This window comes from Epinephelus lanceolatus, chromosome 1 (assembly GCF_041903045.1).
Source record: "Epinephelus lanceolatus isolate andai-2023 chromosome 1, ASM4190304v1, whole genome shotgun sequence".
In the NCBI taxonomy this organism is placed as follows: Eukaryota; Metazoa; Chordata; class Actinopteri; order Perciformes; family Serranidae; genus Epinephelus; species Epinephelus lanceolatus.
Window position 1 is genome coordinate 37422761 of NC_135734.1, and position 16472 is coordinate 37439232.

At 40.4% G+C, this 16472-nt stretch overlaps 1 protein-coding gene across 8 annotated transcripts; it reads right to left on the reverse strand.

Moving 5' to 3' along the window:
- Positions 1-1500: 1500 nt before the first annotated feature.
- On the reverse strand, positions 1501-14739 carry ncoa5 (nuclear receptor coactivator 5). 8 transcript variants are annotated; one of them, XM_078170043.1, is made up of 12 exons: positions 14623-14739; positions 12942-13001; positions 11001-11274; positions 10682-10789; positions 9418-9481; positions 6770-7108; positions 6564-6682; positions 6260-6392; positions 5894-6096; positions 5563-5767; positions 5278-5369; positions 1501-2535 (listed from the first exon to the last, which is right to left on the reverse strand). In XM_078170043.1, the coding sequence occupies exons 3-12, from the start codon at positions 11167-11169 to the stop codon at positions 1970-1972; spliced, it is 1998 nt and encodes a 665-aa protein (XP_078026169.1). In that variant the 5' UTR covers positions 11170-11274; positions 12942-13001; positions 14623-14739; the 3' UTR covers positions 1501-1969. The 8 variants fall into 8 exon arrangements, with proteins under 8 accessions (XP_078026169.1, XP_078026164.1, XP_078026160.1 ...); XM_078170038.1 differs by having other exon boundaries at positions 5894-6093; positions 6260-6395; XM_078170034.1 differs by having other exon boundaries at positions 6260-6395.
- Between the last annotated feature and the right edge of the window lie 1733 nt (positions 14740-16472).

The window sequence follows — 16472 nt, forward strand, 5'->3', positions numbered from 1 at the left end:
CAGCAGACTCCAGGAAGTAACTGATCCTGACCAAGAAATAGTCAGGTTCAAAACCCCCTTATAAAACGACTATTATAATTTTAACACCCCAATTTTTGTATGATTTAATGTAACAATTTAATAATTGGGTTTTAGAGGTGCTAGCAGTGGATTTTGTGACCTTTGGACAGAGCTATCTTAGCTGTTTCCCTCTGTTTTCAGTCTTTGTGCTAAGCTATGGCTAAGCTAAGCTACATTAGCTAGCTGCTGTAGCGTCATATTCAGCTGACATAAGGGACTGTTCCTTACTTATCAGATGAGGGGGGTGACTAAGGTGTGATTTTGTTTTTTATTTATTTATTTATTTTTATTTTGACCCTTCCCAAAGCTACAAATGTTTTTCCTTGAGCCTCCCTGAGTGACTGGAGGTAGATACACGACCTTCCCTCCACCATAAATTAGTTATTAGATTTTTAAAACGTACCCTTTGATGTCTGAAAGTTTTAGGTTAAAAGTTGAATAGCAGTCATTAGTAATTAGCGGTTTCTTTTTGGCCAGATTTTAAATGAGATTGGAGTAAGTGATTTTGATGATTTTTTTTTTTTTGGCTTTCTGAAATAAGCCTTTGTCGCATATGATGTGTCCAAAGACCGTCAGAAATGTGAAAATCCAGTCATAATTTCTGGTTTTACTATTTCTGGCTGTGATAAATGATAAATTTGGGCAATTTTTAAAGAAAAAATCTGGGGTAAAATAAATACAACTATTTTAATTTGTGTGCCTCTCTTCTCAGCAGATATAAAACCCCACCCCAGTGCTTTTAAATTTGACATACTTCCCCCCTCATAAGTAACAAACAGTCCCTAAGTGATATCAATATTCTTATTATCTTAACGATACGCCAATTTCCCAAAACATTTTTAATGGCCTTTGAGAAACACTATTTAATTTACTAACCAGTACCTCCCTCCAGAGGAGTCTTATCATGGCCTGTTTTTAATTCACTGGAGTTGTGGGAAACATTTTGTATGGATGCTTGATAACTGTTGTGGATGTAGATATAAATGATATATACAGCATACACACAAAGACACACCTGTATCAAATTTCAATAATATGAAAATGTTCTTTTCTTTTCATTCAGAACCGTTCATTACTCTTCCTTGATACTGTACCTAGTCTTATGGTAAAGCCGTAGTGTGTTCCTTTCAGTTCTGTGGGAGTGTGTATGTGTGTACATGTGCACTTGTAACTGCTGGGGGCGGGGGTGGGAGGGGGCTACGTGTAAATAAATCAAATACAGTTAGTGTGGAGGTGTTTTTTTTGTGTCAGTGTAAGTTAAATATTCTAAAATTTAAAAAAACAAACATGTATTATTCTCTATTGTGTTTCATGGTACATTAAAAAAAGAGGAAAAAGTAGTTTTATCTTACATTTCAAATGCTTATATCTCTATGGCTTCTGGCGATACCCGTTCCATTTTATAGATTTGTCAGCACAAAATGCAATAAACCAATACCATTTTATTACAGCAATTGTGTCTGGAGTTTTTAATCATGTTGTTTTGACAATGCAGTTGATACAAATTAAAAAGACACTATGCAACACTATAAAACACAATAATTCATGGTTGGAAAAAAAAAACCAAGGAGTCCATTGTAAACCAAAACAGACTGTATTTGACACATGCAACTGTCTCATAGTTCAACATGTAAGAAGACTGAATATTGATCTTCTGGCTAACAATTGAAGATGCAGACCATTAGGTAGACTGGTCGAGTCATCAAAGTAAATTTAATCAATTTCATCAACTGAACGACACTCTGAATAAAAAATAAAATAAAAAGATTAAAAGTTTTTACAAAACATCCAACCACACAATCTACCTATACACAGCTGGTAAATCACTGCACAGAGAACTGAGTGTCTACTTGTGTCACAGGGAGAGTGGACCTCACATTAGGAGAAGAAATTAATTCACTACAACCTTTTAGTAATGTCGGGGATACATGGACATAGGTGGGACCTGGCCCATGCTTGGTGCAGGCCTGGGGGGTGCCTGCTGAGATTGTGCCGAGCCCACCAGGTGGTTGAGAGACGGTCCGCTCTGAATGAGGGTGTCCAGAGCTTTCTGTACACTCGGGTTGTCAAAATTGATACCTGAAGCAGAGCTGGGGGGTCTCTGACCACCTGGTGCACCTGGCATGCGGCCCGGCGGGGGGCCATAGCCCTGGGCTGCAGCTGAGGCAGGTAAGGGTGGGCGGGTTGGGTTTTGGGAGCTGGGTGGCATAAGGGAGGCGTAGCCCTGCGTCTGGGAGGCAGAGGGTGGGCCAGCAGCGCCTGCTGACGCCCCGGTGCCACTGTTGAACAGGCTGAGGATTTTAGCCTGCAGCTCCTGCTGATGGCTGGGGTTTGCGCCGCCGCTTGCAGCAGATGAGAGGCCGAGGTGGCTGCTCTGTGGGGCTGAGAGTGAAGAATGGGACGGAGGAGGAAGTCCTGCAGCGGAGGGCGCAACTTCATGGTGCACTGCTGTAGGAGCTGAGACATGAACTGCAGCTGTAGGGCGATGGATTCAGTTAGAATGATGCTCTGGAAACTACAGTGTTTAACATGCAAACTTGTTTTTCAACAGAGAAAATGGAGCAGTATTTCTTTTACAATCCTACTTTACAAGATCACTGAGGGGTAAGTTTACTTTTTGGAAAAAAAAAAAAAAAAAAAGCTATGCTCAGAAATGTACACCAAAAAGATTTTGGTTGCTGTAATAGTTCTTCCTCCCAGGCCTGACTTGACCAGACCAAATCTCAAATGCAAGTTTGTCTGAAACCTCTCAGTTCATTTTTACTTTCAACAGCTGTAGATCAAAATGCCTCTGGAAGCAATTGGATACACCTACAACTGCTCACAGCAATGAAACGTGACACAGCACTGAGAGATGGCTGAATATGAATAGACTGCAGGGTACAGAGATGAGCTGTGATGGTGCAGCATCAATATGTCTGTGGTGCCATTTTGCCATCAGAATTTGAAAAAAGTACTTCAACAGAAGTTCCAGTTCAGCCGCAGCCATTTTGGCTGTTTACGGAAATACCTCAATGGTGTACCTTTTTACTAAGCTAGGTTTGTGTGTCACGAGTGCGAGGGTGCGTGAGCTATGAATGACATCAATGCATCTTTTGCGTTAAGTGCAAAGGCTCTGAGTCGTCAGTCATCATCTGAAACATGCCCCATATTAGAAAAAACAGTTCTTATTTCCTGGAAATCTGTTTGAATAGAACAGGACAGACGAATTTGTGTTTCGTAGGATAGTGTAACCCGCATTTAGTTATTCATTTTATTTATTTATTTATTTATTTTGCGGGCCCACTTCCCGTGACCCCAAGCTTCCTTTGAATCACGGGTCACGGAGTTCACTTCCTCCTCTGTCTCCACTGTGACTGGGCATGTTACTGTCAGCGTCTCAAACATTTGACTGGAGCTCTCTGAATCGATCATTTGAAACCGTCAGCCACTGGTGAGTCCTTTGCCGACAAGTTCCGATTGTTCAAACCATTTAACTGTCCGTGTAATTGCTCTCTAACGCGCTGTTTCACCAGAGTTGTTATTGAACTCAACCCGTTCAATACTCCATCTGGAAAACTCCACGGATTTCCTGTCGGACCGCGCATGGAAGCTCAGCTCTGACCACTCGGTTCGAAGGTAAATGATGATTTTTGTTTAAAATAAGACAGCCAAATTGTAGATAATATTTTAGTTTAATTACTCGCTCGTTTAGTTTAGAGCGTTATTCTTGTTTTGAACAGTTACGTCACTTTTCTGATTGACGCTACAACGGCTATGAGGTTTGGTCATCATTGACACATTTATGTGAACGTAGCTACGTATTTAATGAATGAATGAATATTGCGCAATTATTGAAACACTTGAGTCTTACTCTGCTTGAGTAGTTTGAAATTTAATATTAAATGTTTTGATGAATTATAAAAGGTGCATTTTGACTTTGATTTTTTACTTTGACTGTGAATATTAACATGGTACTACTAGGTTAAGGTGGTTTGGTTACTATTGTAACTTTGATTTATTAAAGACAATTAATTAATTAAATAATTAATTAATGCATTTATATTTAGCATGTATGTTTATGCATACATTGATTTTATTTTTGATACTGACTTGGTTATTTCAAATGGAATACTTGCGTGTATTTTTGGCCTTTTAGGTCAGGTTTTTTTTTTTTTACCAACTTTGGATTTCCTTCTCATGGACCTTGATCCATTCATCTCAACTCACATGGCGAGCTAGATCAACGAACCAGTAGGACAAAGTCTCACACCTACCGATCTGGACAAACCCTTTTGGATTAAAAGGATATGAACTGAACGTTTTTCCTTGAGAACTTTATTGTGAACAACAGAACATTTGATTTATTGTGGGTAATCCATTTTTTTTTTAATATTGGAATGGTGTATTGTTTGTATTGGTTGTTTTTTTTTTTAAATATTCTCTGAATACAGACACTCAAACTGCACTACTGTCTCATCTATTCATTCACAATCCAGGCTCCTCTAAAGAACAAACTTCTGTTGCCGCTATTGTAGCCGTAGTCAACCGCCTAGCCCATATGTGTTACAATAGCAAAGTCATGACCTGCCTTACTCTGCCTATCCAATCTCACTCCTCTGGCTAGAACCTAACTAACCCAACCAACAAAGGCAGTGAGTACTAGCCAATCATAGGTACAGTAGGGCAGGTCGAGCCTTCGCTACCCCAGGAAATGCAAATCGGCTGACGGGAAGGGAATGAGACGTAACGTCCAGAGCAAATATAACGAGTTTGCAGATTCATCTGGTTCCCAGGCTTCTTTCTTGCAATACTGGCTGAGATTTTTCTTTTAAACAATTCCAATGTGGTGATGTACGACTAAATCTACAGTCTTCATTCTGTTTATAAATGTATTGTGAAATTGAGCTACAATTAACAAGGCCTCAGATATCTGAGTTACAGGAATTTAATGTTTCTTCTGTCTTTTTAGTGAAGAATTCCACAAGTTTACACACACCGTTTCCCTGCTAAGCTGCATCAGAGGACTAGTGACTAAGAGGGAATTTTAAACTGAAAAGGTGAACACTGGAAAATACTTGATTTGTCTGACTCAGAGTGCTAAAGCCTTACAATAACTACAGCAGGGCCAGTATGAACAGGATGGATTACAGGCCCCAGTTTCTCTTTTTGATGTTATGCTAGCATTGTTTTAACAACAGACGTGAACAAATGTGAACCTATTCTTTCTCCTCTTACCTGCGAGAGGGTCTGCAGTGTTCCGCAGCAGCCGGGCTCTTTTGTCCTTCAGGTACGCAATGAGACCATCCAGTTCCTCTGGGGTTACAAATCTACCCGGCAACCACACAGAGAAAAAAAGTCATTATTCCAAGTGTAGAGACTTAAAACAATGCATGAGTAACTAAAAGTAGACCTACAACATGTAAACTGTACATTGCATTAAATTCTACGTTCTTCAAAGCTCCAATTTAATTTCATTGTTCATTCAAGACGTTACACAACACAAGATATTAAAGCAGATACCTGTTTTCAGACAGGAGTGTGATGGCGGTGAGCACAGAAATAGGATGGCTCTCTCTGTCAGCCTCCCTGAGTAACACGTCGTCCGCCATCTTGGCAGCCTTTCTGGCAATCTCCTCACGTTCTTTTTCACGGTTTTCAACTTTGTAGGCGTCATAATTGTGGGCAACCAGCATCATGGCGTCCTGCATCGGCATGTTTCGGTGCTCTACAGCAAAACAGAACATAATGTCAGTATGTAAAACATCAAAGACAGACACCTTAGAAATGCTGATCTCTTTGCTCGTGGAGTAAATAAATCAACCAACAGGTGCATACTGTCATATCGCGTTACCTTGCGGTGTGCCGAACAAAATGTTGACAGTGCAGGACCGGTGGACCTGGTGCTGCTGGGTAATGATGATGGCGAAAGGAGTGCGGGCTCGGCCTACATCTTCCAGAGCCTGGGTTAGTGACACTTCTGTGTTGAGGAAGATCAGATCCACCACCATGCCCAAATCACGAACCTTCCGCCCGACCGTCTCCGCATACTCCCTACAGTTGTTTTTGAAGCACAAGTACACACGGGCAGACGCACACACACACAAAGACGCACAAAGGAGCAGTATGAAATGAAAATGCCACGTACTGGTCAAACATTTACAGAGAGGTTTCAAGATCAAGATCTGGGTTTCCTTTGAATGTCAGAAAGTGGACATACTTTTGCGCCTTGTTGACGACAATCACAGAGCAGTCTACAGGACGGTCCGTGTCGTAGCGCCGCTGGAGTTCTTCATAGTACTGTCGATACAGTTCATTACGCCGACGCTCTTCAGGTCGAGCACGATCATCTGCTGCTGAAGGTTGGAGGGGAGTGGAAAATTTAATGTCAGTGAAATTTTCAGCAAACAAAACCTCTGTCAGACAATTCCTGGTTCAACTCTGTCACACTATGAATACTGCCGCTGTGCAAACTTCTTACAATAAAATGTGCATTGTGCACGTACGCTGTGTAGTATACATACCCTCTGGCTCACGCCGTCCGTTCCAGGGGTCTCTGTAAGCATCTCTGAAGGGTTCATCCTTCCTCCGGTAATACTCGTCTGCACCACTGCTACTGCGGAAGTATCGGTCATAGTCTTCTCTGCTGTATGGAAACATTTCAGGTTCAGAGATATTGCAACCGCTTAATGCTGGACTTCTAATCAGTGGACTGAGTGTCAGTAGTCACCTGTATGGGGGATCTCGCGGGTCTGGCCCTCTGGGGTCTGAGCCTCTGGGGTCCGGGCCTCTGGGGTCCAGGCTTCTGGGATCTGGGCCCCTGGGATCCGGGCCCCTGGGGTCTGGGCCTCTGGGGTCTTTGTCTCTGCTCTCTGAGCTACGGTACCGGTAATCATGGTCACGACCCGGCCTTGAATCCCTCCCATCACGGCTGTCCCGGGACTCGCGCCCATCACGTGCATCACGGCTTTCCCGAGATTCACGGCTGTCCCGAGTATCACGGGCATAGAGGGGTGAGCGTGACCGAGGCCGGGGATCTTTGCTGTCCCCATAACTTCCATACTGGGCCCTGAGAGAGAAGTCATCAATTAGTGCAAGGACAAGCAAGAGTTTAGGCTGCCTATGAAATACTAGAAAGGGTAACGGGAACTTCTGTCCACATCTCATGAGGACAGGGCTACAGTTGGTGTTGTATAATTAATCAAATGAATCTGTATTTATTCAATATGAAGAGATGGAATACATTTATTCGCAGAACTGAAGCAGAGTCACGGAAAGCAGCTTTCATGTTCGCAAAGGCAGCTAGCTCAATTTCGATCCAGGAGGTGATTCCGCTTTGAGTCCTCTCAACAACGGTCTTTTGGAAATGTCCAGCGATCCATGTACGCAACAATATTGATTTGTCAACCATTTGATGTTTATTGAAGATTGACCCCAGCTAAAAAAAATACACAAGTACCCTCGCTGTTTAACCTTTTCGAACGAGGTGGTTTCTTTTGCACTATTAGCACAATTTGCTTGTGAAGATTTGCGATTCGTTTTTCAGAAAGCCACATTCCCATACTGCAAGTATAGGGTTAGAAAAATGCTAAAGGCAAAAGGTTAAAAGGGTATTTGCTTGAAATTTTCTCAAGAAAATAAATTAAAATGGAAAAGTAAAAGTTATTAATCTCGCCTTTGATAATTTTCAATTCATTTTCAGGAGGAAAATATTCTGAATTGTACAGAAAACAAATCAAGCTGTCCAAAACTTTGACTAGAGTAAACTAGGAGTTCCTAAAAATGTGCCCGAGGTGTAAACAAGTGGCAGTTTGAACCTTTCATGTTAAGAAAAGGTGAATAGGTGCTCACTCTTCTGTTGGAGTTGGATACTTGGATACTGCCATTATTTACCAAGGGCCCTGACAAACCGAGACAATGGTCAGCCATTGGTGAACGTCTCTCGCCTTAGTTTTGCAGTGTCCTGCACCATTTGCACCAGTCGGCCTGTCTGCTGTGTGTTTTGGCTGATTCAGTGTGTTGAATCAAGTTCCTCGACAGCAGAGTCTGACGGTAAGAAAAGTCACGCCAATTGGCAGTTCAGCTCAGTGGACGAGAAGTGAAATGCAAGTGAAAGCAAATAAACACCTAAAGTCAAGAAGACGCAAGTTAAAATTTTTAGCCCTCAAGCTCTTTTGTAGAAACAGTTCACAACTGTTTGTTATTATTCGCTAGGCACAGTTAATATAATTTCCTCTTTCCACATCAGGTTGTTTATGTGCTAGTTGCCTAACTACAATCTTGAATCCATCCCGTCAGTCTTCTGGTTTCCCCTTTGAACGACGAATACAGACTACTGCCACCTACTGGTATGGAGTTATTTCCTCGCACACAAGCGCAGAACGAACGTGCTTGTTGCTGTTGGCTGTAGTCTTTGCGGCGTGTTCAAGCGCAACTTTTTTGCCGAAACACAGGTGACGTGAGGCAACGCGACGCTGGCCTTCGATGCCACTAGTTCATTGATGTCAGATTGGTGTGTCTAGGTTTTAAAGATGCTCTCCCACAACTATTCACTTTAGTAGAATTTAAACAAAGGCAATGGACATCTCAGCAGTTTCAGGTGGTTTTCTTAGAACGTGCGTCTTTGCTTAAACCCTCAAAATTTGTCGTGTTTCGTGTCCATGATGTTCAACTCCCAAGTGAGGCACAGTTGTATGTTTAAAAGTGGAAAGATGAAACAAACCAAAGGATTCCTTTTACCACATTTCCTTGAGAAAACTGAGCATCACAACAGTTTAAATTTACAATATGCAACCTGGTCATTAAATTAAGCATTATTTACCTTGGTCTGTGATACTGTGTGTGTGAAAGCCCGACCCCGCACCCAAATCTCCCTGAAATAACCTTCTCAATGTGTGCCATGTTTTATTGCATGTATTGAATCATCTGTTGTGAACGAGCATCAGTCTGTTCCTAAGACCACAGTTTTCTTACGATTAAAGGCCAAGCACCTGCTGAACAGATATGTGGCAGGGTGGGACTAGCATTGTGTTTCCTCAGCTGGAAAGTGGCATATTCTAGCGATAAGATGAAATGTGGAAGAAAACTACACTACGAACACAAGCGGTTAAAAGCCATAAGGCAAGAATCTTTGAGACAAAGACACTTTAAATTACATTCATATGGCTATTTTCTTTATTTCAACACATCTGGAAATTTTAATTTAGGGTGAAATATTGACTGTCCCATGAACCATCACAAACGCATCTAAAAGGTACGGCGGATTCCATTAAGAGGACTTCACCACTGGTGGAAATGTCAGTTGAGGATAAAGTTATACGCTTTACAGGCACCTCAGATGTGATGGTAGTTCTTCATACCCATTTCACGTTACTTTACCTTCGTGGAGGGCTCTGCTGGGATTGAGGTTTAGCTTGCCGTCGCTCCACTGCCATATTTACATCTGAAAATAAATCAATCCAAACGTTGAACACAACAGTGACATGTAAATCAGCTTATGCTTTCACGCAGAACGGAGTGGCCGCGTCAACACTTCCACGATCCAAATGAAATTGAGCTCCAATATCCAAGCTTGAAAAATCCAAACTGGACGAGAGTCAAAATGCAGCAAATCGGATCGAATTGAGTTTAGGATGAAAAAGAAATGAAGGGAGTCCTTTTCTACCTTTAAAAAATTGGCTTAACACAAGCAAAGCTTGAAATTTGGCTTTCAGAAACTCCCAAAACCACAATTGCTCATCTTTGGTGACACATTTAAATCAACGCTGAAGAAAATTCCGACAGTGTTGAAAATAAAACAAGAGATTTCAGAGATTCAGGCTTTGCCAGAATTTAATAATGCACTTGTTTATTTGTTTTGTATGTCAATGATGTAACAAATCTACAAAAAAGGAAAGCTGAAGTAGAAAAATCAGAAGAACTAAACCTTCATTTTCATAGTTGTAGGTCGAATCATACATCCTACACTTTGAGAGGTTAGATGTGGACAAGTATTGGGCTCCACTTTTATCAGCTGTTATGGGCATTTCATTTACTGGATGCAGCATTTCGCATCATTAAAACTGAGTTTAAAGGAACAGATCACTTTAGGCTTTTTCTTCCTCACTAAATAAAATGGAGGATATCTCAGCTTTCATACAAAACCTTTATCACAGAAAATGTTAATCCTTAAGATTGCTTATTTGCTTCTTTGTCTTTGCCGGCATTTTTATTAGCTGCGACCAGCAGGTCTATAGCTCGCTCTGTCGATTGACTGGTTGGTCAGTCGGTGAGTCCACAAAAATTTACCCACCCTTTGGCAACCACACTTTTCCCCTTTGGAAGCTGAAATTTGGCATGGAGGTCAATTGTGTGTGTATGTGCCTTTGTCTTCATGCCAATTGACTACAAGGGGGTGCTGCAATGGGTTGATGCTTGCGCCTGCGTGGCCGCAGCTAGTATAAATTTGCGCTTGTTAATCACCAAATCCACAAAAGCAGATTATCTTCAGGATTAACAGTTAAATCTTCATGCCCAGTCATCAAAGGTTTCCACTCAAAAACTTAACTATACTCTGATTAACTTGGGTTTTGTTGTTCATTGTACACTAATAAAAACGTTCCTTTCTAGCCAAACAATCATACCCACTGCAGTTGGGGCTTACCTATTTTATAACCTTTATATATTCGACCCTTTTGGGCCGCCTTTGCAGCTTCGGCTTCCTCAACACGTTCAAATTGTACAAATCCAAACCCACGAAACATGGACACGCCTGGAAGAGGAACATTTTAAGTGGCACAGACTTAGGATCATTTTGAGGAACATTTTGAATACCGGTCTACCCACTTTAAAAAATGATCAGTAGGGACACCATTACGAATTTTACATACTTGCAATTCATGAATAAACACGACTCATGATGCTTAACGCTACTGGACATTTCAAATTATTGCCATGAATTTAACTTAGTGTGTTTTACTGACCAAGTATCTTCCCATATGGGCTGAACATGTCTTCCAAATCCTTCTTTTCCATGTCGGAGGTTGGCAAATTCCCAACAAAAATGCGCCTCTCCAAATCTCTCGGATCGCTACTGCTGCAGGAGCGTGAAAAACGCCCCGGTGATGGGCTGCGGCTTCTTCTGCGAGACATGACTTGATCCAAAGGCTTTACTGGTTTCTTTCTTCTTGGGTCTCAAATGCTTGAAAATATTCGGTTCGATCGCTAATGACCGCCTTTAAATTGTCGTCCACAATCCTGAAACATGTCAGTGAGTTAAGAGATCAAATTCCTTGGAAAAGATGAAAAGTTTTAGCAGAGCAAAAGTTGCAGATCAAAATCACATCAAAGTTCAGACAATGGAAATGCTGTGGAAAATTCATTTTTAAATGCAGCAAATATTCAAATTTGGAACAAATCGTGCTGGTTAAAGTGCGAATTCGTCGGAAACCTTGTGTTAAAAAAATCTGAATGCATCCTGCATTTTTCTGGCACTCACTTGCACAGCAGGATATTAGATCAACGCGGCACTGGAGGTTTGCATTTGAGTGAGCTAGCTTTGAGTTATTGCACAAAGCCAGCAGTGGGACATCGGTGTATAATTAATGTACGTTATTGAATGCAAATGTAAATCTGTCACGCAAATTCGGTGATCCATTGGACTTCCATCCCAATTATCCCTCCAGCAGGGATGTGAAAGCCTTACCTAACTAGCCTGCAATTTCACTTCACCCACTGTGGTTTGGCAACGTCTTTTGCTTGACACAAACATCATTTCATGAAGGAACGTAGATAAACCGTTTCTGTATCTGATCAAATGTACACTTGCTGAACTTAAAGCACACTTTTCTCCCCCCACCAGAGTGGCTGCTCTGGACTCCCACACTAATATTTTGTAGTGAGAACGGAGAATGAAAGATGCCATCTGGCTTTATAAAGCAAGAGATGTGAGGCAATGTGTTGGAAAAGAAAATGAAGTCAACACAAGCCTGAAGTGATTTTCTTTATAAGAACTTTGTCTGACGGGTGTATCCTGTATTAATGGCAAGCCGTTAGAGACTGCACAATGATATAAACTGGCTACCATGAAATTACATCAAATGTGCCATGACTCTGTGCCGCCATGTCATTTTATGCTAAAATAAGCCATTTGAAGACAAGCTGCCTGTCAAAACCGTTGAAGAATGGCTTTAAGTTGGTTGTGAAAAACACATTTCACGGTATGCAATGTGAAGCCGTGAACATTTCAAGCAAATCAACGTAATCCTGTAGTGGCGCCAGCTGTCAAATACCGAGCGAACGTCAACTCTCCAGCATGATGAAGCTCCGCCTCACAACATAAAAATGGACTCTTGGCGGTAAATTGTCACGATCCCAGAATCAGACGTTCAAAATGTTCCATGACATAAGTTTAGAGTCGCATCGCCCATCCCAACTTTGTCTCTCTGTAAAACAAATGCAGCTCACAGCGTTTCAGTTCATTTTTGTTGAGGAAAATTTCCCCACAGTTAGGTCGTCATGATTTCACTAAAAAGCAGTGCGGACAAATCTCGAACAGAGTTTCCAACAAATCAAAAGCAGCATTTATTCAAATCATCCTCTTCTCGTGAAATGGTAAAAATATCTTGAGGAAAATCGGACTGATGAAATTAAACCACAGGCTTATGATCACCTTGAAAATACCAAAATACAAATGTCTACTTTTGTTCAAAGAAACTTAAGTCTCGAGGATAAGTTGATGTCTTTAAGTGGCCAACGTGGCACAATTTAATATGATTTCAGCAAGAGACAATCTCTGCATGTTTTCAGTCCCAACACACATACATTACAAACTGAAATTAGAAAGTGAAGGTATTTGTGTTAAATTACACGCATGGCTGGGAATAAAACAAAATACTTTTTTAGAGGAGCAACCTTTTACCTACCTTAACTTAAACCTGGATGCACTGGAGTCTACAGCCACTTAATTCAAAAACCTCAAGTGTCTGAAAAGGAGAGAAAAAAAATCAATAACTTAACACGTTTTTATAAATACAACACTTCAAATGCACTACACACTGGTTCCCAAACTGGGGGTCCCAACTCCGACTTGGGGATGCCAAAGCTTCACTGGGGTCAAGAGGCTTTCTTGATTTTAAGGTGTAAGAAAACATAAAATATATACATACAGTAGGCCTACTACATCTTTCATTTTTAAAGATTATTATTCAAGATACAAACTTTAAACAATCTTACAGGATATGGGCACAGTGAAGACCTAAACACAAGCTGTATTCATGGAGCCTTTAATCTGGTAAATAGCCTCATCCTGCATTAGAAAAGTACACACCTTAAACAACGAAAAAGCTAATTGCACAATAGCTGAAAGTCAGGAGAAGAAAACACATTTCTAGGAACACAGCCTTTGGTATATGTATGATTTTTTTTAAAAACATGCATGCATACTACAGAGTTTCGCCAAAAAAAAACGTTTCTAAAAATCAGGAAACTCATCTCCAACATAATATTCAAAGAAAAGAAATCAGCTCAAAATTCAAACTGCTTTTGCAAGTTTTGGATTCACTATTTGGGTTAATTTTACAATGTATCAGTTGTTCTGTACTGTTACTGTTATGCACTGAAAATAATATGATATATATACAAAATGTCTCTTAGTCAATGATCACCAGTTTACTCAATGATAGAAAAGGGGTTGGAAATCACTGCTCTGTCTGTAGTAGCTTGACACTACACTGATAATGGTCTCTGAAGGTAATAATGAAAGCCAAGTTCATTTTAAGACGTGTATATAATCAGCAAGTTTTGGAAAATCACAAATGGGTTTTCATAATAAAAACGCTGTTAAATTTAGGCATGAAACATGAACAAATATTTTTGTACACATTAACTGTGTTCCCATATATTATTTATAGGGAACGCACAATGGTTTAAATGTATTCCAAAATGGCTACCTAGCTATCAGTTATCTATCCATCCATCCAACAGCTGACTGTTGTGACTTTGTACTCTCAGGATATAATGTTCCCTGGATTACGGACCCTCTGTATTTATGCAATATGTGACAGACTTCCAGTAGAACAGAAACTATCCGCAAGCATATAGTAATATAGGACTAGTAAGAACATTCTTACTAAATACGGTTGTCACGAATTTAATTCGTACGCTCATTTAATAATCAGTACTTGGGTATAGTTTTAAACAGTGTTTGATTGTTCGCTTTAGCGGTGCGCGTCCCCGCGAGGTGCCTGTTGTACTCGGCGGGCAGGCCGGGACACCGGTCGCGCTGCAAATGGCCGCGCCGCACGCTACAGTAACGACTCGTGGGAACATATTGTTGCTAGCTAGATTGTTTCTGGTGTTAAAAATCGTATTTATATCGCTGCACTTTCACACCGCCATATATCTATGTACCAATAGTTAACATACTATGCGGTTGCGATGTGCTCGTAGCGAGGTTAGCAAACGATAGCTAACGTTACTTCTCGTTAGCTTAGCTAGCACACGGCTAGCTTCGCAGTTAACAGTTAAATGAGCAGCTGCCTTACGGTATATATTTTCACTGCACATGCCGTTTTATTAAAGGCAGTAAAGCAACTATTCACTCACCTTCAAAGTGAATTTTATCTCCGTGTACAAACTCTCAAGGCCACGAAAAGGTCCTGGCGATTACGCTTGCTTTCCACAAAGCCGCTTGTCTTCTTCTACTTCATTTACGGCAAAGGGATCTGATTTACGGCAGTCTTCTTCTTCTACGGTCACGGCTACTATTGAACGACATCGCCCCCTACTGACTTGTAAAATCTACTGCTTTGTGTGGAACTATAATTAATTTGTCCACAAATTTCTGAAGTATCGTGGCTTGTCAAAAAAAATAAATACAAAAAATAATAATAATCCATGATGTAGTTTTTGCTACAAGTATTATGCATTTATGCTTTTCAGAATTTATGCAAACATTAGTAGTAACTGATACACACATTTATACATCCACACAGAAAATATGATAGATACACCTTTATTGATCCTCAGTGGGGCAATTTGGTTGTTGCAGCAGTACATAGACAGGAAATAATGAAGCATATGTAGTATATTAAGATAATATAGTATAATAACATAATGTGGTACATTAAGATATAGTAGAGAATATTAGACATACTACAAGGTGAAGGACAGTGATTTACTGTAAAATGATATATAGTATAGCACAACAACTATAATAAATAGTGAGCAGCAATATAACATTGCATATAGTATAACTTAGTGTAGGATATAACATAATATGTCGTACAGTATTAAGACAGGCAGGCATTTACTGGACACAATGGAGAAATAATTTATTTTAAGGCATAATAAGAATAATAATAGTAATAAGAATAATAAGCTTCTTCCTCGTTTATCTGTTTGTCCATATGAAGTTGTTGAGAAAATTATTTAAGCTTGTGTCTCCCTCAACCAACACAGAATTACATGTCAAGCTTGTACTGTCTATGGGGCCACTTGTGCCTCACATTAATGACACTAGTAACTGCTGTGTCACCACACAGGGAGCATTTATGCCAGTGTTGGGTTGTAAACAAGCTGTCTGTACAGTGTGTGCCTGTTTCTCTGCAGCAGCATCCTGCTCAGGTTGTTTGTTCTTTTTCTTCAGGCGTCTTGGCACTGTTGGTTCTGTGTGACGTGTCCTTTAGCTCCACATGTGGACAGCAGCTGTCTTGCCTTGTCCGTGGTCTTACTATCTGATTGGCATTGAAGACTTTCTCAGTAGTTCTCAATAAAATGTTGTTTCCCTTTCTGTAATTTGTGTTTATCATGTCTTCATTTTGCAAAGATTTTAATAAATACAATTGAAGTATATGTATGGGGTCAATTCAATTTGGAAACACAATATTTGCAAGGATCCTTGGCAGGTTTTCCTACCATCTAAATAATAATAACAGACTAAGTTCCCAAATAAACTCAGTGCCAAGATAAAAGCTAGAATGAGCCTTATAAATGTATGTGTGTTGCCCAGTGATCTACAGTGAATGACCCTAATTTGAAGATGAGTGAGCCCACTGAACTATCAGGCACCTGTCACTCATGCAATGATCTAAGATTTCAATGTAAACTATAACATTTAAGGGATGTCTAAGCGTTATTGTGATTTATATTCATTATTTACTTCTATACCCTTGGTCTTTCTTTCTTTTCTTGTCTTGTTTCTTTCTCTTAATTCAGACCTGTAATATGACTGTGTTAATTCATTAAAATTATATTATTAAATGCGAATTAAAAAGCCAAACACACCTTCATACTGCCACTATGCTTCAAATGAAAGCATCACGTGAGGTGTAACTTCTCCATAGCTCCATACGGTGGGCTGATGCTGCGTTCAAGTGAATGCGGAGTTGTCGTAATTAGGAGTTTTATTGTGTAAATAGCGTTCATGTCATCGTCCAGGTCGGAATTAAGACCAC